Source organism: Pteronotus mesoamericanus, unplaced genomic scaffold (assembly GCF_021234165.1).
Source record: "Pteronotus mesoamericanus isolate MK-2021 breed Mesoamerican mustached bat unplaced genomic scaffold, CSHL_Meso_final scaffold_167, whole genome shotgun sequence".
Classification (NCBI taxonomy): Eukaryota; Metazoa; Chordata; class Mammalia; order Chiroptera; family Mormoopidae; genus Pteronotus; species Pteronotus mesoamericanus.
This window is the reverse complement of record NW_026555308.1, coordinates 2,816,280-2,841,985: the sequence shown is the minus strand read 5'-3', so window position 1 is coordinate 2,841,985 and position 25,706 is coordinate 2,816,280. Positions and strand designations below refer to the sequence as shown.

The 25,706-nt window shown below is 38.5% G+C and overlaps 1 protein-coding gene and 1 pseudogene across 2 annotated transcripts in view; one reads left to right on the top strand and one right to left on the bottom strand.

Annotated features, from left to right (window-relative positions):
• CREBBP (CREB binding protein) overlaps nt 1-25,706 on the top strand; it is a 134,779-nt gene that overhangs the window by 14,374 nt on the left and 94,699 nt on the right. For both annotated transcript variants that reach the window (XM_054589512.1, XM_054589511.1), the window contains exon 2: nt 8,885-9,594. In XM_054589512.1, the coding sequence (XP_054445487.1) occupies nt 8,885-9,594 (710 nt within the window). The remainder of the gene's footprint in view (nt 1-8,884; nt 9,595-25,706) is intronic.
• On the bottom strand, nt 17,484-18,830 carry LOC129083254 (tubulin alpha-1C chain-like; annotated as a pseudogene).

The window sequence follows — 25,706 nt, the reverse complement described above, 5'->3', positions numbered from 1 at the left end:
AAATTGAGAGAAGGTACTGAGATTTCCCACATGCCTCCTACACCCAAATATGCACAGCCCCCCTCCCCATTATTAACATTCTCCACCAGAGCAGTACAGCTGTTACAACTGATGAACCTACATTGATACAGCATAATCATCCCGAATCCATAGTTTGCATTAGGGTTTACTCTTGATGTTGCACATTCTTTGTGTTGGGACAGATACATACATGTAGCCATCAGTATAGTATCATAAGGAGTATTTTCAATGCTCTGAGAATCCCCTATACTTCAACATTTCATCTCACACTCCCCAACTCCTGGCAATTACTGATCTTTTTACTGTCTCCATAGTTTTGCCTTTTCCAGAACATCATATAGATAGAATCATGTAGTACTTAGTCCTTTGAGATTGGCTTCTTTAATTTAATGATAAGCATTTAAGGGTCCTCTGTGTCTTTACATGACCTGATGGCTTTTTTTTTTTAAGTGCTGAATAATATTCCATTGTTTGGATGTTGGGGTACATTTTTGCATTTAAGGCATCCATTTCCTGTTATGGGCTCTTCTATAGGCCACTCATTTTCATATGTTGTACATTGACACCTCTAAGTCCAGATTATGGTCTTTTCCCTTTTCCTGACTTGGTGTTGCTGTCTGCCAGCTATAGATCCCAGCAGTTAAGTCAAAGGATCTAGTCTCTGGGCATCAGTTTGCTTATACTCACTTGAGGTAGCCCAGCATCTGTGGTGGGGTTGCTTCTGCAGAGATCGAATCCTAGCCCAGCCCCCACATTCTTCATGTAGGGTAGATAAGCAGCTGCTTACAACACCTCATTCAGGTGTCTCTCCATGGTGGTGGAACATAGAGAACCCCTTTCTGCTCCCTCTGTTCCAGAACATCTGGTTACCCTTTAGAGGCTGCTCGGTGATTTATGATCAGTCTTTTCGTGGTATACTGCTGTGACAGCACCTCCCATTCCACCTCTGGGCTATGGGAGGCAGCACACAAATTACATTTTAGGAAATGTAAAATTGTCCTTGCTACCTGGGAATGGATGTTTCTTGGAACTTGTAGGTGGATCAAATGAAGATAGAAGGCTGACTGCAATTCCAGGACTCTGATGATTTAGGGTTCACTATGACAAAGAACTTTTAATCAGAACTGTCTTGGGTTCTTTAATTGGAAGGTAAAGAGTAAATACTTAGTGAGCAAGATTTCTTGATATCTGAGGCAGAGTAACCATGAAGTGCGTTTACTCCCACTGTAGGAAGGCCAGAGAGGAGGCAGACTGCCCAGCCAAGCCCACTTTGGCTCTTCAGTGCATGGTGATTCTGAGGAAGGGCAAGGCGTTTGCTCGATATAAGCTCACGGTTCAAAAATGAAGTAAAACCTTATTATTCTGTACTAATTAGGAAGTGGTACATCTGCATAAAAGAAGCCTGAATCACAGAAGATTTCAGAATTTGCTTTATTTTCCAATAGTCATTGTAAAAAGAAATAAAGTTTAGATGTCTTTTGGGAGCTTGTTTAAGTGCCTAGATAAAAATCGTAATGGCATAAATGCTTATAAAACGGTGTTTTTAAAAAAATCTTTTCATTATGATTATTTGTGTATTAATTCTCCATTGTTGGAGAATGGTTTCATTTTTATTTGTACAATCTCCAAGAATTTTCCAAGGTTTTATTCTTTTTAATTGTCATAGATTTTTAGGGCTTTACCATAGAGAAATGATAGTTGTTGACCATGAATCCTGTACCAGCCAGGTCCTTGATGTGTAACCTTGGAAGATTGGCCTGTGACAGTGATGACAATATATATTGAGCCATCACTGCATGCCAGGCTAAGTGTTGTATACATATTGTATAATTTAATTCTTTCCTTAGTGATTCTAGAAGAAGATAGTAATATTTCCATTTAAGAGGTGAGGACACACACATAGGTAGGTGGTAGTAGTAGTAAGTGACAGAGACAGAGCCAAATCAAGACCTAGCTGGGTACTTTTCTCACTACTCCAGACTGTACTTCCTGTATTTTTCAGTGTCTAACTGGTACTTAATACCATGGAGTTCAGTATGGTCTCCAAATCATCTAAGAAAAAACCCTGTGAAAAGTGTCTGCCATTCTCTGTATCCCTTATCTTTAGATGTGAGCCTTTCCAGGATATAGTGCTCTTGTTGGATCAATTTTTTTATATCCAGTTTTGACTTAGGAATTAAAAATTCTTTTTGTGAAACTGAAAAATTTCAAGAAAGCAGACTTAAAAAAAAAAGAAAGGAATAAGGACTGCAGAGAGAATTAAGGGATCTGTGGGAGGGTGGTTTTCATGTTTGGAAGTAGAGAAACATGAAAAAAAAAAAACCCAGCACCTAAACTCTTAACATAGTTTATTTCTCACACGACCATTTCTTATTCTACATTATGCCATTTGATCTTTGCATCAGCCATGGGATAGAAGGTCACTGATGCTGAGGTATAGCTGGAGAGTGAAATAGACGTAACTGGTTCCCTGGAAGATGAAGAGGTATATGGAAGAAGATGAGTAGAACAATGTAACATTTCAAGATAATTCATTATTGAAATTTGTTTTCTTTGTTTCTGTTTTAAGTAGTAATAGATGTTAATATTACCACTTTACATCTTCGGCTAGACAAGTAACCTATTAAAATTGATAGTGTGTCTCCTCTAACTCTGGTACTCTTCTCTGTAATTCACTCATTCAGCATGTAGATGTTTGTTGAGGCCTAATATATACTGTGCATTTTAGGCTAGGCACTGGGTAGTTAGAATACCTGCTTTCATAGTGCTTATAGCTTCATGAGTTATAACAGGAAGTTGATAGTATGATTTTGAGACTCACTCATTATGTCTATAGAGTATAAGAGAATTCATACTTCTGGCTAATAGAAGGAGTGATAAACTTGTCTGTACATGCTTTTACAGAAAAGTCAGTTCTGCCAGTACAGAGAATTTGGAGTTCCAGATGCCATTCAAAGAAAAAAATAAGGTATTCTAAGAGAAGAGATGTTAGAAAACCTGAAGGAAAGATATGCTTTGTGGATGATTTGTTTAGCTGACACAGTTGAAAATTTTTTCCAAACAAAACTATTTTCAAATGTTATTGGCTGGACAGATTGATTCAGCCACCTACCTCGTGTTTGATTCCGTAAAATGAAAAACCTTTTTTCAGAGTACCTGAGGGTAGTTCATTCCTTATTTAAGGTGAAATACTGATTACTGATGATGATGAATAAGAATGGATTTAGAACATGTGTGGAATGCCATCTGCCTTTTAGTGTTCAGAAGTGACAGTTACCTGGAATGAAGTTTTCTGTGTCTGGCCTAGAAGTGAAATGTCCCTTGTGATCTTGTATGGTGAAGACCTATTTCCCAAGGCAAACTGAGTTTAGGTGTGACTTTCTACTTCCTTAAGCTATCGTTGTGGATGCCTCAGTCTTGTATGAGTGCTGTGGAGGCTGGGAAGCTAATAGTTTTTCTCTCAGATCAGCTTAATGAAGGGGGCCAACTCCAGGATTGACAGCTGGGAAGCCCCCAAAGAGAGAATTCCCATCTCTAGCTGTGGAAGTGTGACAGGCTGTGTTTGCTCTTTGCTGTGTGACAGCCTTCTACTAAAGGTAAACCCCTAGAAAGCAGGGTGCCCACTAATCTTGTTCAGTCTCAGCTTTGCTCTCTTCTGGTCTCATGGGTCCCCTAGTGACTTGGCAGGGAGAATGGAACTTACCTACAACTGGAAATGGTAGTACTGAATCTTGAATCGTAGAAATTTCCCATGATTCAGGTAGCTCTTGCTCAACCTGGTTGTTGGGACACCTTGGTGTGTAGAAAGCATAGCTGTGTTACAACATCTTGGCTTCCCTTCTTCACTCTCCTTTGTCAATTTTTTGAACCAAAAAATGGGGGAAAGTGGTGACAATATAATGGTGAAATGAAGGGTGGTGATGTGGGTATGGATGTGCCTTGCACAAACCCTACACAGCCTGTCTTGTCTTTCTAAAAAGCCATACGTTGTATATTTGGTTGTATATATGTTTGTATGTGCTTGGACTGGTAGGTGAGGACATAAGAATTGGTCAATCTTTCTGGCACCCAAGCAGTTGTAAGATGTGTCTGGATTGAAACAGGATGAGAAAAAGTAGTCAAGGTGGACAAAATATGGCAGACCAATTAAAACCTAAAAAGTGAGCCCAAGGCGTAAAAGTTTTATGTGCATTTGGACTAGAACAAGAATAAACCACAAAGGAAAACTGGTAAATTTGAGAGTAACAGCATGATGGGTGAATTTTTAAAGGTAAGAAATTTTAAAGTTTTTGTGCAAGATAGAATAAGCTAACCCATATCTGTGGCTCAAAATGCTCTCCACCTTTCATCGTGTAATCCCAGGATATTGTTGTTCCTGTTTTACAGATGAGGGAATTGAGACTCAGAGATTAAGCAGTTTGCCCAAGGATATGGGGGAATTGATTCAGCTAGGATTTGAATTCATGTTTTCTAATTCCACATATTCTTTTTACAATTTCTACATTGGACTAGGGACCCTGATGCTGACACTGCCTTATCTGTCTAACTGTTCTTGTGGGTTTACCTGCTGTTGACTTCGCCTGGATACAGTTTCCTAGGAAAAATGCTTCAGGATGCTTGGAAGAGACAGTCTAGATGAGCTTCAGACACCAGCTATTTATCCCCTCCCCTGCAAATGGGAAGAAAACCCCCATCTCTGTTATAATGGCTCCTTCTTTCTAGTTTAGATGAAGTTTCATTTTCATGTTCTTAGATGAAAGGAGGATGGCATTAAAAAAAAAAAACCACACACTGATTTTTTTTTTTTTTAAAGAATATTAAGTAAAAATGTGTGCATGCAGACAAAACCTGGAAGGCAATGAACAAAAATGTTAGTTATGTTGGAGGCTTGTTTGTTTTTACTTATTTCATGTGCTTTTTGTATCTGGAGACTTTTGTGAATCTCCAGATTCAGGACAACACAATAGCATAAAACCTATTGAAATCCATAAAAACATGTTCAGACGCAGAAGCAGGGTAAACACCAGCAGCAAAGCCTAGTCAGTGGTTCTTTCTCAGAGCTGTCTGCTATTATCCAGGAGCCTACACCTGTTGTCTCTTCATAAGACAACTTCTGTTGTCCCATAATCTTGAGGAAGCAGCACCAAATTGAGAGACATTCTACAAAACCACTGGCCCGTACTCTTCAATAATGTCAAAGCTATGAAAGATGAAGCCTGAGGAACCTTTCTATATGAAAGAAGAAGACAAAGATAAGATAACCAAGCATGCTGGGATTCTGAATTGGGTCTTGGATCTAGAAAATAAGTGTGATAAAGGGCATTATTAGGATAACTGGCCAAACCTGAGAAAGGGCAACCAATATATTAAGTGTTGTATCAATATTAAATTTCCTGAAGTTGATAAATGTACTGTGCTTACGTAAAGGGGTGTTCTTAGGAGATTTAGAGTGCAGTACTTGGGAGGAAGGGATTATATTGTCTGCAACTTATTCTCACAAGTTCTGCTAAAACTGTGTGTGTGTGTGTGTGTGTGTGAGAGAGAGAGAGAGAGAGAGAGAGAGAGAGAGAGAGAGAACACCACCTTTCCAAGTCTAATTCCTTAGAAGTTTCATAGGAGGAAATACGTGTTAGAGATGGTTTACTAGACACATATGTACAGATAACTTTGAAGCTTGAAAAGAGGGACATGACAGTTCTGCAGGAGGCAACCTAAAAAATGTCTTCATAGTTTCTGTGTCTAATCCTGGTGAGGGCTGGGGATGGCATGTGATAGCTCATTGTATTATTGCTGTAAGGCAGGGTACATCAGGAGGTGCTCGAAGGCAGAAGGCCTGAGAAGTGGGCAACAGCCATATCCCCATGGCCTCGTACACCATACAGAGGAGTTTGAACTGTGTCCATAGACATGATGGAGATAATGAAGATGCCTTTGGCTGCAAGCTGACATTAAACTCCAGCTAGAATGGCTTAAATGATAGGAAATGTACTTTCTCATTTAACAAGAAGTATGAGGATAGGGAGGTTCCAGGGTTGGCTAATTAAGCTCAGAGATGGCTTCATGAACCCCGGTGTTTGCATTTTTTTGCTGCAGCCATCTTTAGTGTGTGAGTGGTGTCTTCTCTCCTGGTTGAAGAGAGTTGCCACAGTTCTATGGTAAAATCTAGTGAAAGGAGAATCTCTTTCTGAGCACCCCTTACTATTATGAAGGAAAACTTTTTCCCGAATTGTTTTGGCCAACTTGCTTTCAGTTCCCTCTGGGATTGTGTCACCTGCAAGGGGAAGATGATTGTGGTGTTTGGCTTCTCCAGTTGCTCTCCGTCCTGTGGCCAGAAAGGTGCTGCCCTTCCTGAGAGGAACCTCTTAGACAGCCAGCCTAGTGGAGCTGTTGTATAAGTTGCCATCAGGGTCTGTCACCATGGCGGGGGGCGGGGGTTAATTTTTCTAAAAGTGAATGGTGGGAAGGTAAGTGGCTGTATTAAATTTAAAAAAGAGAAGAGTGTCTTTGCTGGTGTGGTTCGGTTGGAGCGTTGTCCCATAAACCGAAAGTTTGCAGGTTCGATTCCTGGACAGGGCACATGCTGGGAGTGTGGGTTCTGTCCCTGCTTGGGGCGTGTGCAAGAGGAAACTGATCAATGTTTATCTCTCACATCAATGTTTCTCTCCTTCTCTTTCTCACTCCTCCTCTATCTAAAATCAATAAGCATGTCCTTGGGTGAGGGTACAGAAAAAAAAAGCCACATGTACTCATCCCCTTCACCACTTTACGAGGCAGCTCTTTTTTTTTGGCATATTATTTTCCCCCACTGCCCATATGTACATACTTTAGTTCTAATCTTCTTACCTGAGGACTTTTTTTTTCGTTGCTTTTTTAGAGAGAGAGGAAGGGAGAGCAAGAAAAATTGATTGGCTGCCTTCCATATGGACCTGGACCAGGGATTGTACATGTCCATACCGGGGACCAAACCCACAACATAGGTATGTGCCCTGACCGGGAATCGAACCCGTAACCCTTTGGTTACGGGACGATGCTCCAACCATCTGAGCCACCCAGCCAGGGTTCTGATCTTACTGTAGTTACCATTTTGCATACAGTTTCCCTTTGTAAGTTTTTACACACCATATAAACATTTCTCTACATTTTTACAGTCTTCGTAATTATTCTAATAGGTGCATAATGTTTTATTGTATTTTACATAAATTTATTAAACCTATTATTGGACAGTAGTAATAATAAAGGCTATAATACTTAGCAGTTACTACCCGCTGTTTAAGTGCTTTGCATGGATTCATTTAATCTTCACAATAATCCTATGGGGTGTGGTGGCCATGTCACCCCAGTTTCCAGATAGGAAAACTGAGGCACAGAAAGTCTAAGTAATTTACCCAAGGCGACACAGCTAATTCGTGGGGAGCTAGCAACAGATCTGAGATTCAAATGCAGGAAGTCTAGGGTCTAGAGTCTGTAACCAGCAGGCTACCCTACCCCTGATATTGCTATACCCTTTGTTAACAAAAGATTTATTTATTTTAGGGGGTGGGGAAGGGAGGGAGAAAGAAAGGGAGAGAAACATCGATGTGTGAGAGAGAATTCATCGATGGGTTGCCTCTCGCACACCCCCAACTGGGGACCTAGCCTGCAACCCAGGCACGTGCCCTGACTGGGAATTGAACCGGCGACCTTTCAATTCTCAGGCTGACAATCGATTGAGCCACACCAGCCAGGGCTGTTATACCCTCTTTTGATGTTATAGATAATACTGTGATGAACATATTTTGACATATCTTGTCCCTGCACATGCATGCATAGCCAGGTGGTTGTGGGTTGAAGAATGAATGCAAGGTCAATGAGGGACCATACATGCCATATGTAGACCACATATTAGAGAAATGTTCCTTTAGAGAGGGGCCATTAAAAAAGGAGTTGCTGGGGGGGGGGTTAAGGGTGGAGGGATTGAGGAAAAAGGACTCAGTGGACATGGACAACAGTGTGGTGATTGCTGGAGAAAGGAGGATGTAAGGGGACTAAATGATAATGGAAAAAATACAATAAAGTTTAAATCAAAAAGAAAAAGGAGTTGCTTTAATTTTTATGCTTGATTACGAGGAAGGGTGATCTGTTTTGTTTTCTGTTTAATTTTCCTTTGTAACATTTAGCTGCTTTTGTCCTTTGTGTATTTATATTTGGGAGTTGGGGTGCTTCTCATAGTTATGTATGATTGACATTAACCCTTTTCACATGGTACAAGTATTATTTAAGTTCCTATGTTATTTTCTTTAAACTACTTTTAGTTTATATATTTGTCTTTATTTTCTACAGCTTTGACATTTCGAGAAACCTCATTTTCTGTTAAGGGTAGTTTTTTGGGTGTTTGTTTTTTGTTTTGTTTTTTGGATGATTTACCTTGTAAATATGTAATTACTTAAGGTTGAGTTTTACTTTAATTTTCCCAAATTGCCATTCATCTAACCTGATGCCCAATTGCTTTTTATACAATACATTCTTAAAAGCATTTTTATAATTCAGTGTTGTTTTTTTAACTCGCCAGTGTTGTCCTCTAATTTGTATGTCTGTGTTTTCCCCCATACCATACAATTTAATTGTTGTTTAAAAATATATTATCAAATCTAATAGGACTGGCCCTCCTCTCATCTTTAACTTTTTCTTTTTCATAATTTGAAAACTATTCTTCCTTGTTTTATTTTCCTAAATGAACTTTGAAATCATTTTGACCTTACTCTTAAAACATGGTAGTGTTCTCCGTTACATATGCCCCTTTAAGTTAAGATCATAGTAGCATATGACAGTTGGAGTGCTATTATGGTTACTTAGTTTCTTATTTCCATTTCTGTTTAATTTCTAGATTTTGGACCATTGTTTGACTTGGAAAATGATCTTCCTGATGAGCTGATCCCCAATGGAGAATTAGGCCTCTTAAACAGTGGGAATCTTGTTCCAGATGCTGCTTCCAAACATAAACAACTCTCGGAGCTTCTGCGAGGAGGCAGTGGCTCTAGTATCAACCCAGGAATAGGAAATGTGAGCGCCAGCAGCCCGGTGCAGCAAGGCCTCAGCAGCCAGGCTCAAGGGCAGCCAAACAATGCGAACATGGCCAGTCTGGGTGCCATGGGCAAGAGCCCTCTGAACCAAGGAGATTCTTCAGCTCCCAGCTTACCAAAGCAGGCAGCCAGCACCTCTGGTCCCACTCCCCCTGCTTCCCAACCACTGAATCCGCAAGCACAAAAGCAAGTGGGGCTGGTAACCAGCAGCCCTGCCACGTCACAGACAGGACCTGGGATCTGCATGAATGCTAACTTCAACCAGACCCACCCCGGCCTCCTCAATAGTAATTCTGGCCACAGTTTATTGAACCAGCCCCAGCAGGGGCAGGCGCAAGTCATGAATGGATCTCTGGGGGCTGCTGGCAGAGGAAGGGGAGCTGGAATACCATACCCTGCTCCAGCTTTGCAGGGGGCCACAAGCAGCGTGCTGGCTGAGACGTTAACGCAGGTTTCACCACAAATTCCCAGTCACACGGGACTGAACACGGCACAGGCAGGAGGCATGACCAAGGTAAGTGAGCATTAGTGCTTTGAATGCTTCCTACTAATGGGGTGCTTGTTCCTCCAAGTAATGTGGTAAAATGGGGCAACATGGCGTCTTCCTTCTCTTCAGGCTTTCCTCTTTTCCCTCCCATTTGGAAGAAACAGATTTGGTATCTGGACTCCTTTCCAGTGTAAAAATTCATGCCCCATATTTTTAAAATAAGGGTTCTTAAACAAAAAGTAGAATAACATGTATATCAGGCAGTTGAAAACGTAGAGATTGTGTTTGAACTGATTGCCAGTTTTCAACCTCTGAGGAAAATGTGTGGAAATAGGACCAAATGATTGAAAGAGGCAGCTTCTGCTGAGAATCAGTTTGTATCAGTGAATCTGGTAAAGGCTGTTTAACCTAGCTGGCCAAGTCCTTATTCTGTATACCTTTTTTTATATATAGCCACCCTGTTGTCACAGTCTCCATTTTACCAAGAAAAAGTTGTGTTCCATGCTGATAAGCTACTTGCCAGTTAACAGTGAAGAGATGCCAGAGCCAAGAGGCAGCTGTGCAGGCCTTTGGGTCCCAGAGGAAACTCTGAGCATTGATTCTCAAAGTGGGTCCCTATCAACATCACCCAGGAGTTCGCTAGGAATGTTGAGCTACTGACCCAGAAACTGGGGGTAGGACGAGCACTCCAGACTTTAAGGACAAGGTTGAGAGCTCTGCTGTAGGGAAAGACCTAGGCTGGGGTTTGTAGCCACCAGCCTTAAAACTAGTGTGGAGAGTAGGAACCAAACTTGGAGAACAGGGAAGACAAATGCCCAGATAAACATGAGACAACTGGAAAAGGGGACAAGGGCAGAAGAGAGCATGCTGATTCCCACTGAAGGAACAAATGCTGGCAGAAGCTCTGAGACAGTAGCTACTAGGGCACCTGCTTCAAACAATATTTGGTACAGCAAATTCCAGAACAGAACACTGGTTTGGGCTGTTCTTCGGATTTGATTAGTCCCATATAAGGAAAAGGAAGAAATAACAGTAGAACACAATTTTCCCACAAGGTTGATTGGGAGCATTAGGTAGTGGATATGAAGACCTGTGACTTGTCTGAGGTAAGGAGCAGATTTTTTTCTTTCTTAACTTAAACAAAAGTGAAGTAATTCCCAACATCAAAATTGTATTTATCTCTTTTGAAACATTAGCAAAGGGAAATGTGAACTTAAATTTTAGTTGTCCCTGGCATTTGAAGAAGAGTCTGTATATGCACATGCCTTTTAGAGTCGGGTTGAGAAGGGATTTCTGATGGATTCAGTATCCTTGGATAGATTGATGTTTGTTCCTTCTGTATTCACTCATTATTCCATTCCATACTACCCAGTTACAAAAAACTTTTTTTTTTTTTTTTTTTTTGGAGAGTATAAATTATATACAAAAGTAGACATCATACCATGATGCAAGACTTGTCTCAGTCTTTTTAGTTTTAGAACTCCTGGATAATCTTAAAAATTATTCAGGGCCCTGAGGAGATTTCTTTAAAATGTGGATTATATTAATCAGTATTCGCCACACTGGATACTAAAACAAACTTTTAAAACACAAGTAGACATTCCATTAGCCTCTAAGCACAGAGACATCACATGTTCCAGAGCCTCTGGAAAACAGCTCTCTGTTCTTATGAGAGAAGGAAGATGAAAAAGCAAAGATTATCTTAGTATTTCATGAAAATAATTTAGGGCGCTTGACCATACTTGGAAAGCCATTGATATATACATTCCTAAAAGTTAGACTTGGCATACCCAAACATTAAATGCCTGTATCAGCAATTTTTTCATGTTGTCAAATGTCCACTAAATATTCAAATTTCCTTTCCAGTGGTCTCCTCTGTCATAATTTGCTTTTTCAGATTATTTTTCAAAATCTAGATCCATATTTCAGTCAGTTGATAAGGCTCTTAAGAGTCTATTAATCTCTAAGATTCTTACAATATATTTGTTGAATCTGTTGTTTTGCTTGTTTGTTTTTGTTCTGGGGAGTTTCCTGCAGTTTGGGCTTTGCTGATTTCATCTCTGTCGCTTCATGTTTCTCTGTCAACCCAGGTTTTTCATTCTGTCCTGGGGTTCTTTGTACAGAATGACCTTTCTTTCATGTAACACTTTTTAAGTGTTTGCTATGTGGAAAGTAAGCTACCTTAGCATTGCGAGGGTAGTTATCTCTATTACCTGTAGGTATCCCAAAGAAGCTGATGGTGAAGGGGGGTTGGGGACTGGTTTTTTTTTTTTTTTAATTCTTAATTTTTTTTAATTTTAATTTTAGAGGGGTAAGGAGGGAGGAAGAGAGGGAGAGAAACATCAGTGTGAGAAAGAAATATTGATCGGCTGCCTACCATACGCGTGCCAGCCAAGGACTGACCCCTCAACTCAGGCATGTGCCCTGACCAGGAATTTTAACTGGCAACCTTTCTGTCTGTGGGACAACCAGATAACTAAGCCACTCAGCCCAGGGTGGGACTGGCATTTTTGAAAGATTGTCATGGCCTTTGGGTGGAACAAAAGAATTAAAATAGGTAGGCAAATAGTAGGAGCAAAAGACAAGTTCATTTTAAACCATTCTTCTCTATAACATAATGATAGCAGAGCCAGGTAAGATTTTAAAGTGCACACAGAGGAAAAGAAACTTTTTTAAAAGATACCTTTGTTTTAAAAATTATTATACAGGAAATGCATATTTTCTGTAAAATAATTCAGTTAATAAACAGAGCAGCCCCTCATATCTTACAGATAACTACTTTTATGCAGCTATAGTAACACCCTTTTAAAATACCAAATGGAACCAAACTACATAAGCACCTTGTTCTTTTACCTAAAAACATACATATAACACATATACATATAACAGCATGTCAGTGCATACAGATTTTTCTTTTTTTCCTACTGATAGCAAAGCATTTCATTATATGATGCACCATTATTTATCTATTCCTCTATGATGAATATTTGGACTGTTTCTGATTTTTCATTAGTACAAACAGTGCTGCAACGAATATATCCTTGTCTAGGCATATCCAGACACATGAGATAAATTCTGAAAAGCAAAGTTAACAAAGATTTTGTTAAAAGTTTTGTTTTTAGAAAGTAATCACACACACATAGTTTAACATCACCCCCTGTGCCTCCTGCTCAAAATAGCACTAAGAGTAAGAACTGAAAAGTTAATCTACCTTAATTCTTGACCTTTGGTTCTCTCAAATTCTTTTACCAGAGATAATTACTCTTTCTTACCTATCCTGCAAGAGGTGGTCTGTGCATATAGAGGTATATTGAGGTGTGTGTCTGTAGATACCTCATCTAAACATAAAGGGTAGCGTAGTATAACCAATGTGTGGTGGTGGGGGTGTGTGTGTGGGTGTGGGTATGTGGGTGTGTGCGCGCGCGCACGTGCGCGCCTGCACCTCCTTCCCACCATTTAATTATGTGTGGTAGAAGTTATTCCTTGTTGCTCTCAGTCCTTCTTGCTAGATAGGGTGCAGTAGTAGTTTCTGGTTTGGGTATATCATAATTTATAGGACTAGTGCCCTATTGGCTGGACACTTAGGTTGTTTTCAGTGTTTTGCTGTTTCAATAATTTTGATTTGTAGTTACATCTTTGTACACCTGAGTGGCTACATCTGCTGGCTAAATTCTTGGGAATAAAATTTCTGGATTAAAGGATATTGACATCTTTAATAAGCATAGATATTGCCAAACACTTTCCATAAACATTGTTCAAATTATACCTTCATCAGCAGCAAATGAGTTCCTGCCCCCAGTTCTCACCAACGCCGATAATCTTCACTGATTTGCTATTCTCTGTGGCAAATTGCCCCTTAAGCAAATGTCTCTTCATAAGTTGATGGGCATTTGTATTTTGCTATTGATCATATTCTTTGTTTTTCTGAAGCATTGTTTCCCTTTTTTTTGTTGGTTTATATTCTTTATATTATTTGTATAGTAAATGTTTAAGCTTTTTAACAGATGCAAATATTCCTTCCTTTTTTTTATTGACTAAAGTCTGTTTTACTAGGAATCTGCCACACAGCTTTACAATAGGATTGTTCTTGTGACAGATGTGTTTTGCCAAATAGATGTTCTTGGTTTTTATAAAAATAAATTTATCCTTTTAAAAAAAAATCCTCACCCAAGGACATGCTTATTGATTTCAGATAGCAAGGGGAAGGGGGAGAGAGAAATATCAAGCATTTGCCTCTTGTATACACCCTGGCCAAGGACCAAACCCATAACCTTTTGCTTTAGGGGTTGACACTCCAACTAACTCAGCCCACACTGGCCAGGGCCAAAATTATGAAATATTCTTGTATATTTTTTCTCTTATACCTTGGATCTTTAAAAGCTCTGAATTCTGACTTGGTTGAGTTTTACAGATCTAGCTATATAATTCTTTTTCCAAGTTACAGTCATTCCATACCATTTGTTTAGATAATTGCTAATCTACCTTTCCTCCCACTAATATGACACACCATTTTTGGTACATTTTATTTAGTTTTTACATATGTAAGGTTTGGATCGAATTCTGGATTTTTTTGTTTGTTTGTTTCATTGATCTTTGCTTATTCTGTGCTAGAAACTTAACTATCCTACTTGTATAATGAGTTTAATATATAATGGAGCTAGTTGCCCCTTATTCTTTTTCAATAATTCAGTATTTTCTTTGCCATTCCTCTGATATACTCTTCTAGACATATGGTTCTCAACCCTGTCTGCACATCGTAATGGGATGCCTGAACCCACTGCAGACCAATTAAGTTAGAACCTCTGGGGTCTGGCATGAATATTAATATAGTTTGTAGTTCCTCCTGATTTTCATGTCAGCCATGGCTGAGAACTACTGTTTCAGATAAACTTTAGGACTGTTTTTCAAATCCTTAAAAACAAATAAAATCCATGGGATTTGATTGGGAATGTATTGAAGTTTATAAATCACTTATGGAGGAATTTGACATTTTAGCAATTTTTGTGGCTTCCTAAATTGTCTTATGGTATGCATACAAGTTGTCTTTTCACGGAGTCTTAAGTGACTCAGAAGCATAGTATAGTTTTCATATAGGTAATACACCTTATTAAGCGTATTCCTGGGTTTATTAATAAATTTATTGTTGCTTTTGGACCAAGTTGTTCTAGTTCATCACCTAACTATTGTTTTAATATAGAAAAGGTACGTTATTTTTATATATGTCACTTTGCTAATTTGGCCACTTGATGGAATTCTCTTATTCTAATCCTTTTTCAGGTGATTCTCTTGGGTTTTCCTAGTAGACAGGCATCTCTTGCATTATTGATGGTTTTGTCTTCTCCTTGCCAGTATTTATACCAATATTTATGCTCTTAGGCATCACTGTTTTGGATCTGACTTAAATAGAGATATATCTAGTGTTTTGTTATTAAGTATAATGTGAGCAGTTCCCTTTTGACGTCTATGGTGATTACCCTGTGATTTTTCTCTTTTGTTTAATGTGACAAATTGTCTCAGTAGGTTTCATAACATCAGAGTGAACCATCTCTGTAATTGTGAAATTAAAAGTTAGTGTATTGCTGAATTTTATTTGCTGGTCTTTCATTTAGAAGTTTTGCTTCTCACTAACCAATAGCAAGGTTGATCCATAGTGCTTTTCTGTGTTTTGTCAGATTTTGATATCAGTGTTGTGTAAACTTGGTCAAAAAGAGTTTGGAAGCCTTTCACATCTGTTCCCTGGAATGGTTAAGCATTTGAATGATTTTTTTCTTGAAGAATAGAGAGACTTCATTTGTACAGCTCTATGGGCCTAAAGCTTTTTCCATAGTGAGTGACTTAAGATTTTGACAAACACTCTGACTATTTTCTATAAATTTGACCCTTTTAGACTTTTGTTCCATTGGGTCAATGTATTTTTCTTTTAGAAAAGTATGCATTCACTTTTAGAAAATATCCAACTCTTTTCTCACTAAAAATATAAAGTGGGTGCTAGGTACTACTATTCTCATATTGCAGATTAAGAAATGGGGGCACATAGAATGGAGGAAATGGAGGGGAAAGCTGATAAGCTTTCCATGATCACGCAGCCAGTGAGTGACAGAACCAGGATTAGCTCTCACACAGCCTGGCTAAGGGTCTCGTTTGGATTCTATGTAGGTTTGTAATTATTTCCCCTTTCTCATTTCTAATTTTATGTGACTCTTAAAGAAAATATTTAAAATAGAAAATATAAGCCATTCAACAACAGGGCAGTAATGTTAACAAGGCATGATATGATTTTAAAAAATCATTTCTCCATTTCAGCAGTAGCAAAATCCGATATAGTACCCTTTTTTTGTAGCATACTTTTTCCTGAAAATAACCCAAATGCTTGTGTTTTAGAAGGAAAGCAAAAAGATATATTTAAGTGGGATATAGGAGCTGTGCAAACACTCAAGTTATTCTCCTGGCTGCAGGTGTTGAGAAAGTGTTGCTCTGCACAGAGAAGGTGGCAGAGGGAAGCCAGAAGCTGGTAGAAAGAGGAAGATGTGTGATATGTCTGGCCAGCAAGTCCAGAATCTTTCTAAGGTTGATAAAAATGTGCTTTTGCAGGCTTAGAAATGCTTTCAGTCCTTTCCTACAAGCAACAAATCTGAAAAGGGACCACAATAGTTTGTATGGTGAGCCACCTTCACAGGGGGTGTGATTAGTGCTTATTTTTTGATAAGGTTTTTGAAATACTTTTTTCTGTTTTAGAAAGTAGTCAGAAAACATAGGCTTGCTTTTGCCTGGAGCTCTTCCTAAGGGGTAAATGTTTTGATTTAGACCCAGTCAACCCACATCTTGGTCAGATAGGATAAAGGGGTGGTTCTTAGATTTGCATGTCCAGAAAAGTCACTACAGGCATGTTAACTCAGAGTCCTGGGCCCCTCCCCAGAGTCCCTCATTCAGCAGATTTGGGATGGAGCCTGAGAAATTATAGTTCTTGCGAGCTCCCTGGTGACTTTCATTGTGCTGGTCATGGTCCATGATCTGAAAACCTATATGCTGAAGGATTGGATTAGCCAGAATATAGTGAGTAAAGAATTAGTAGAACCAGGTCAACTATTAAAGGAATGCATGACTCATCCACTTCCTCTATTTTGGAATGATAATTGCTTACTTTTAATATTTAATAGCAAAGAGAAAGAGTAGTTTACATTTGTCTGATGCTTTTCTCTTTTTCATGTAATGTCATCTGGTCCTTAAACTAATGCAGAGAAAATAAGAGAATATTATATTAAGTAAATCTTAATTTGGCCTTTTAAAAAATCACAATGGAAATAAATGGTTTTCATCTAGAATGAAAAGACTGGAAGCTTTGAATTAATACAGTATGCTATGAAATGTACTTGGCTCCAGTAGGCACAGGTTTTTGGTGGAAGTATTAAGCAGTCATGTACCATCTCATTACTATGAACTTTAATAGAAGGTGATCATAGTTGTCCTTTAGAATATGTGATTCAGGATGTGCTAACTTCACATGATAATTATCCATGAATTTATTTCATTTTAAAACGTGAGATTATATTAGATATAATGAGATAATGTATAACCAGATAGCAGCAGCAGCAGAGACTGCCTTCCCCAGGTGCAGTACAGCTAAGTGCTTAAAAGCAGAGCTTGGGCTCTGGAGTAAGCTGCCTTGGTTCAAATCCAGGCTCCATTAATTATTATTCCTGGGAAAACTACGTAACTATTCTGGGTCTTAGGTTTTTTTGTCTTTTTAATGAGGACATTAGTAGTGCTTGCCTTTCAGAATTGTGTAGATTAAAAGGGGATAATAATATCTTTCTCATAGAATTGTGTTGATTAAATGAGATAGTGTATATAAAGTTCTTTTTAAAAAAAATAAAAACAGTACTTTTGTTGACAAGTTTGGGATGCAGTGGACAACTTCACAGGACAACAGAAAAAAAGACAGTCCCAAGACACCATTGTGTAACATTGTAGCAGGCAGGTTTATACTCTTCATCCTGATCCTCTCCCTCAGTACTCTCTGCTCAACTTCTTCGTAATTCTTTTCAAGGACAGCCATGTCCTCATGGGCCTCAGAAAACTCTCTTTCGTCCATGCCGTCACCCATGTACCAGTGAACCAGGTCACGCTTAGTGTGCCTCAGGTCAAACTTGTGATCCAGGTGAGCCCAGGCCTCAGCATGCACATAGCTCGCTGTACTTTAATTTAGCTAGGCCTCCACCAGGTACCACGCTGGGAGGGTGGTAATTAAGGCCAGCTTTGAAGCCAGTGGGGCACCTGTCCATAAACTGAATAGTATGCTTGGTCTTGATGGTGGCAGTGGCAGCACAGGCATCTTAGGGAGCCACGTTGCCACGGTACAACAGGCAGCAAGCCATGTATTTATCGTGGCAAGGGCCACAGTCCACCATCTGGTTGGCTGGCTTAAAACGTGCATTGGCGATCTCTGCTATAGTAAGCTCTTCATGATAGACTTTCTCGGCAGAGATGGCAGGGCCATATTGTGGGAGGAGGACACCAGGTTGGTCTGGAATTTGGTCAGATTAATATTCATCAAACCTGAGGGGAGCAGTGATGAAGGACACAATCTGGCTAATAGGGCGGTTAAGGCTAGTGTAGTTTGAGTGCTCAATATCCAGGTTTCTACAACAGATGTTGTAGATGGCCTCGTTGTCAACCATGAAGGTACAGTCAGAATGCTCCAGGGTGGTGTGGGTGGTGAGGATGGAGTTGTAGGGCTGTGGAGACCTGGTAGGCAGGGTAGATTGAGAACTCCAGCTTGTACTTCTGCCATAGAGCTGTTCCATCAGCAAGATGGTGAACCCAGAACCAGTTTTCCCACCAAAGCTGTGGAAAACGAAGAAGCCCTAAAGATCTGTGCAGTTTCTGAATTCGGTCCAAGATGAGGTCAGTGATTTCCTTGCCAGTGGTTTAGTGTTCATGGGTATAGTTAGTGGCAGCATCTTCCTTGCTTGTGGTGAGCTGCTTAAGGTGGAAGAGCTGGTGGTAGGTACCAGTGCAGACTTCATCAATGACTGTAGGCTTCAGGTGTACAAACACTGCCCTGGGAACATGCTTGCCAGTGCCTGTCTCATTAAAGGTGTTGAAGGAGTCATCTCCTCCCCCAATGGCCTTGTCACTTGGCAACTGGCCATCAGGCTGGTTAACTTGTTGCAGGCATTGCCCATCTTGACACCAGCCTAGTCAACGTGGATGGAGATACACTCATACATAACTAAGACATTTAGGGCTCCAGGGGTCTGGAGGAGGCCAAGGGACAGCAGCAAGGAACTTTCACTGACAGACTACCACAGAGAGGGAGAATTCTGTAAAGTTCTTAGGACAGTGCATGTTTTACTGAAAAACTTTTAGAGAAGGTTGATTAGTTAGCTGGCTAGGTGCTTTCTTACATAAAGAATTTGAGATAACTAAAAAATATTTGAAGTGATAATGAGACTGCTTTTTAAATGTTTTCAGTGCATATTTTCTAACAATAAAAATAGTTTATGCTTATACAAAGTTTGCAAGTCTAGGAAAGAGCACATTGCCCATAATTCTATCATCTAGTTCATAGTGTTAACTTTTTTTAAAAATTCTTACCCAAGGATATGTTTACTGATTTTAGAGAGAGAGAGGATGGGAAAGAGAGAGAAACATCGATATGTGGTAGAAACATCAATCGGTTGCCTCATACGCATCCTGATTGGGTATCAAACCTGCACCCTAGGTATGTGTCCTGACCAGGGATCAAACCTGCAACCTTTTGGTATATGGGTCCAATTAAGCCACCTGGCCAGGGCAATATTAACTTTGATGCTTCACTTACCAGTCTACCTATAGTTACCTCTTTGTAAAGTCAAAGTTGGAGTCATATTTCTCTTTTCTAGTTCTTTATAAATGATTATTTTCTGTAATGCAAACTGAATGAATGTTTTATAAAATAGCAACATTGAATACTTTGTTTTAATAAGTCTCCCTGGTGACTACTTTGAAGAGTATTAATTGTAAGAAAAACCAATCAACCTGTTATACTTTTGAACCTAAAGGTCAACAATTAGGATCTGGAGTTAAAGACGTACATGTATTAATTTTTTAAATATTTTATTGTTTTAATTTTTTTATTGGAGGTATAATTTACATGGAAATGCACAGATTTTAAATATTACAATTTGATGCATTTGTCAGAACTCACACCTATATAAGCCATACCCCTATCAAGATACAGGGGGCATTTTACCCTAGAATGTTCCTTTATATTTCTCCCTTTTCCTGTCTCCCCTACCCCCACCCCAATAATCACTACTGATTTCCTTTACCATGGATGAGTTTTACCCATTATCAAACTTCATATAAATGGATTTATACAATATGTACTTTTTTTTTTTGCAAGGCTGCTTTTACTTACAGCATGTTTTTGAGATTCATCCATGTTGTTGCCTGAATCAGAAGTTCTTTTTAATGCTAAATAATATTTCATTGTGTGAATATACCATGATTTGTTTATCCAGACTCCTATTCATGGACATTGTGGTGGTTTCCAGTTTGGAACTATTAAGAATAAAGCTTCTGTGAACATTTTTGTGCAAGTCTTTGTGTAGACATATAAATTTTCATTTCTCTTGGATAAATAACTAAGAATGGAATTGACTGGATAAGGAGAGGTCTGTTTCTGGACTCCAGTCCAGGAATCAACAAGCTATATAGCCCATGGGCCAAATGTTGCTTGTGGACTGTTTTTTATGGCCCACAACCTAAGAATGGTTTTTATAGTTTTAAAGATTTCATTAAAAATAAACTAACAAATAAAAAGAATGAGGGGTGGAAAACATAAGTTGCCTACTAAGACTAAAATAATTTACGAACTAGCCTTTTGTAGAAAAAATATTTATCGCCTTAATTCTAGTTTATTTCATTGATCTATCTGTCCATTTCTTTAGTTTTATGTAGTAAGCATTAAAATCAGGCTACTTAGTTTCTTGTTTTCATCTCTGTTTACTTTCTAGATTTTGTATCATTGTTTAACTTGTTTGTTGCTGGTACAGAGAAATAAACTCACTCAGTTCTGTTAGCTATTTGGTAGATGCCTTAGGATTTTTTAGGTCATGTTGTCTTTGAATAAGGACAGTTTTACTTCTTCCTTTCTAATCTGCATGTCTTTTATTTTTCTGGCCTGTGTCAAGATCTCAGTACAATATTTAATAAAAAGAGGTGAGAGCATATATCCCTGGTCTTACGCTTGAACTGTGGAAGAAAGCATTCAGTTGTTTATTATTAGTTATGGTGTTAGTTATAGGATTTAAAAAATATCCTTCATCAGGTTGAGGAAGTCCCCTTCCTAGTTTGCTGAGTCTTTTGATCATAAATGATTACTCAATTTTGTCAAATACTTTTTTTGCATATATTGAGATGATCTTAGGGATTTTCTTCATTCTTTTAAAGTGGTGAAGTACATCTTTCTGTTTGTTAAAACAACCTTACATCCCTGGATTAACCTCACTTGATCATAATGTATTACCTTTTTTATATACTACTGGATCTGATTTATTAAAATATTATTTATAACATATTCATCTATATTGATGAGGGATTTTATTTATAATGTATTCATCTGTATTGATGAGGGATTTGGGTCTATGTTTTCTTTTTTGGCAATGCATTTAGTTTTGGTATCAAGAATGTACTGGCTTCATAGAATTATTTGGGAATTATTCCCTCTTCTTTTCTGAAAAAATATGTCTAAGGCTAGTATTATTTATGCCTTAAATGTTTGATAAAATTCACTGGGTCTGAATTTTCCTTGTGGGAAGGTTTTGTTTGTTTGGTTGGTTTTTAAAAGAATATTTTATTTATTTATTTACTTATTTATTTATTTTAGAGGGGAAGGGAAGGACAGAAGCATCACTATGTGGTTACTTCTCACGCACCACCCCACTGGAGACCTGGCCTGCAACCCAGGCATGTGCCCTGACTAGTAATTGAACCGGCAACTTTGCTTCACAGTCTGGAGCTCAGTCCCCTGAGACACACAGCCAGGGCTCCTTGTGGGGGAGGGTTTTAATTATGATTCAGTTTGTTTAACAGGTATAGATAATTTAAATATTTCTTGTGTTTTGGTAATTTGTGTGAAAACAAGGAATTAATTTATTTCTTAAGTTTACCTGGCATAAATATGTTTATAATGTGATAGTCCCCTAATTTCTTTTTAATGCCTGTAGAATCTGTAATAATGTAGTGCCCCCACTTTTAGTCTGATATTTATGATTTGTGTTTATCTCGATTTTCCTTGATCAGCTTAGGTAAGGCTTTGTTAACTTTATTAATATTTTCAAACATCCATCTTTTGATTTGTCAATTTTCTTTTGTGTTCTATATCATTGATTCTGTCTTTATTTTCTTCGAGTTTTCTTGGGGTAGATGCTTAGATCATTGGTTTTAGACTTTCCCAGTATTAACATTTGAATGATAAATTTCATACTAAATATTGCTTTATATGGCATTCCATAAATTTTGATGTTCTGATTTTATTATTCAGAGTATTTTTATGTATTACAATTTCTGTGATTTGTATTCTTATGCAGAAGTATGTTGCTTAATTTTCAAATATTTGGAAATTTTGCAAATATTTTATTATACATTTTAATTCGCATTGTGGTCAGAGAACATGCTCTGTATAATTTTTGTCCCTTGAAATTTATGGCAACTTATTTTATGACCCATCTTGATGAATGTTCTACATGTGTTCAAAAAGAGTGTGCATCCTACAGTTGTAGGGTGTAGCTTTTTGTAAATGTCAGGATAAGTTGGTTGATTGTGTTCATATAAGTTATGTCCTTACCTTTTTTTGTCTCTTTTACCAGTTATTGAGAGAAGAGTATTAAAATATCTGAGTATAAATATAGATTTGTTTATTTTTCCTTAGTCAGAATGAAATCTTACTTACGTGATTTGAAGCCCTTTCATTGGGTGCATAAACCTTTTGGATGGTGGGAAAAGAATCTTAAAGTGAATCTTTTCACTTTAATCAATTTTTAAAGTGAAAAATAGAGCCTTTTTTCACTTTAAATGTTCCTCTTTATTTCTACTAATATTCTTTGTCTTGAAACCTACTTTGTCTCATTAATCTAGCCACTGCGCCTTTCTTATGATTAATGTTTACAAATACATCTTTTGTACCCTCTTGCCTTTAAAACATGTCTCTTTTAAAGAGCATATACTGGGCACTTTTTCTTAATTCTGATAATCTTAGTCTTTTTTTTTTTAAGATTTTATTTATTTTTAGAGGGGAAGGGAGGGAGAGAGGGAAACAGCACTGTGTGGTTGCCTCTCATGCGCCCCCTACTGGGGACCTGGCCTGCAACCCAGGCATGTGCCCTAGACTGGGAATCAAAACCAGCAACAATTCAGTTTGGAAGCTGGTACTCAATCCACTGACCCACACCAGCCAGGGCTGACAATCTTAGTCTTTAAAATTTTATTTTTCAATTACACTTTACATTTAGTATTATTTTGTTTTACTTTCAGGTGTGCTGCATAGTGGTTAGACAATCATGTCCTTTACATAGAGATCTCCTGATACGCTCTTAGTCTTTTAATTTGTGTATTTATGTTGAATGTTGATGTATGAGTAGCTGGATTTAGGTCTCCCATCTTGCTTCTTGTTTTCTATTTGTCCTTCTATGTTTTGTTTCTTTCCCACCATTCTTTGGAAGGCTTATTTGAATATCTCTGTCATCTCAGGGTTTCATTTGTAGTCGGTCATTTGTTTAAATATATGATGTCTGGTTATGGGTTACATTTTCCTGCCCCTTGCAGGTTGAGTAATTTTTGACTGTGTAGTGAACATTGTGGATATGTTGTTGAATATGAATTTTGCTTGTCTTCCTTTACAGAGTTTTGGGTTTTATTCTGGCAAACATTTGACTCACAGATCAGTTTGATCCTTTCAAGCCTTGTTTTTAAACTTTCTTAAGGCAGGTCTTGAGGAGCCTTGCCTCTTAGACATGGTCTTTTTGGGGGTCTTAGTTTAATTCCTGGGATGTTCAAGAAGGTCTTGAACCTTTGATTGGTCAGAATTTCTATGTCGCCAGCACTGTCCCCCCTCTGAGATCTGTTTAGTGCACAATTCCTTAGTAGTAGCTGACCGGAGGCTCTCTTAAGCCTCTTCTCTAACTCTCCTCTGGGCCTGCTCTCCGTTGCCTATGGATCTCTGCATTTTGTTTTTTTGTTGCCTGTGGTTTTTTGGTTGGGAAATTTGCCTGATCTGAACAAACAGAATTTCCAGCGGTGAGGGGTCTGCAACTGAGAGCCTGACCCTCAGGCCAGTCCCTACCATGGCAAACATGGCGGCTTCATATATGGGCTGAAGGGACAGGCTTCCCTTTGTGTGGCAGGAGACAGCCCACATAACAAGAAAATTTCGAAACATCATTATACCTAAGCTTAAAGTCACCATGTAGGTGATTTTTCACTCAGCAGGTGAAAAGTTTAATGATCAGAAATCAAATATTTTATGTAGGGTCACAGTTGGGAGATAGCTGCCCAGTACTTACAACCCAGGGTCTATCTGAAGCCTCTGCTCTTTGCATTCCTCTTGGGTGCTTTTCCATCAGTACAAATATTTCAGAGACCATTCTGAAACCCAGCCATTAACCTGTCTCTTAAGACTTTAGCATAGATTAGGGCATTGCTTCCTAAATTATAACAACTCATCTGGGGATCTTGTTAAGGTGCAAATTCTGATTTGGAAGGCCTTGAGGGTGAGGTGATGTCTGGGCTTTTCTAACCAGCTCTGGGGGGAGCTAGTGCTGTGACTGTGCTCTCCAGGCTCTGGGAGAGATCTCTGTCTTGATGATGTGAGCTTTTCTTAGGGTATATAATGGCGCTAGTTGGTGATTGAATATGTCATACTTTAAAAGTCATCCATTACTTCCTTTATTGTTTAGTGTATAAAGTTGGGAAGTGTTAAACCTAACATTCTTTATGTAAATGGGTCCAAAGCATGACTTCAAGGATTGACTGCAAAATGTTTCTGCTAGAAAGATTTACATTTACTGTAGACAGTAATTTGCTGTCCATCTGTCACCAAGTTGAAACATTTAAGGTTGATTCCCATGTAATACTTTTAGCATTTTTCAGAATTATATGGTAACTATAACATAAAATTTCAGTATGATCCTGTAATGAACACTGATAATAATTACTGTATTTAGTCTTCCTGAGTTATAGTAAGAGAAGAGAAGGCAAGGAGTGGCATTTCTTAGGTGCCCATTGTACTGGGCACTGTCTCAGGTGCTTTGGTACATGATCTCACTTCATCTCATGTTTAATAATCTTGTGAGATAGACGCCATATCTGTTTTACATATAGAATAAAATATTTAGAACCACTTACCTGCCTCAGAAAATTATTTAAGATGATACGTGTTAGAAAGTGGCAGGCCCTGACTTAACAACCCATTTGCATCTGACTTCAAAGTCTGTATTTTTTCTACTGCACCATTTTGTCTATAATACAGCAGAATTCAAAATACGGTGGAGAAGTACATATTACCTAATTTTCTGTGTATGGATCAGGTTTTACCCCCATCTATAAAATTTATAGAGAAGATAACTGGGATGGTGAATCTGTTTCCCGGGAGTATTTTTCATCATACGAAAGGATTTATTGTTACAGCTTTCTAGAAACACACCCACATATAGCCTGAACCATCCCTATGGTCTCATTGGGCTGTGGCTCTCAATTTGAAATAGTAGTTCAGCCAAGCAGTTTTGCAGGACCTGTAAAGAAGTCCACTTTTTTGGCTAGTGAAAATGTGTTTCCCTACATGCAGGAGGCCAGCATAATTATAGTTTCTTCAAATACCATTTTTTTTCGATCCTCATCCGAGGATACTTTTTCACTGCTTTTAGAGAGAAAGAGGAAGGAAAGGAGAAAGAAATATCGAAGTGAACCCCATAGCCTTTGGTGTATGGGACAATGCTCCAACCAGCTGAGCCATCCCACCAGGGCAGTTTTTTCCCATTTTTAAGGTAGACTTTTATTTTTTAGAACAGTCTTATATTTACAGAAAAATTGGAAGGTATTACAGAGGGTTCTCATATCTTCCTGCCATCCCCATGCCCCCATCTAGATGTAGTTATTTC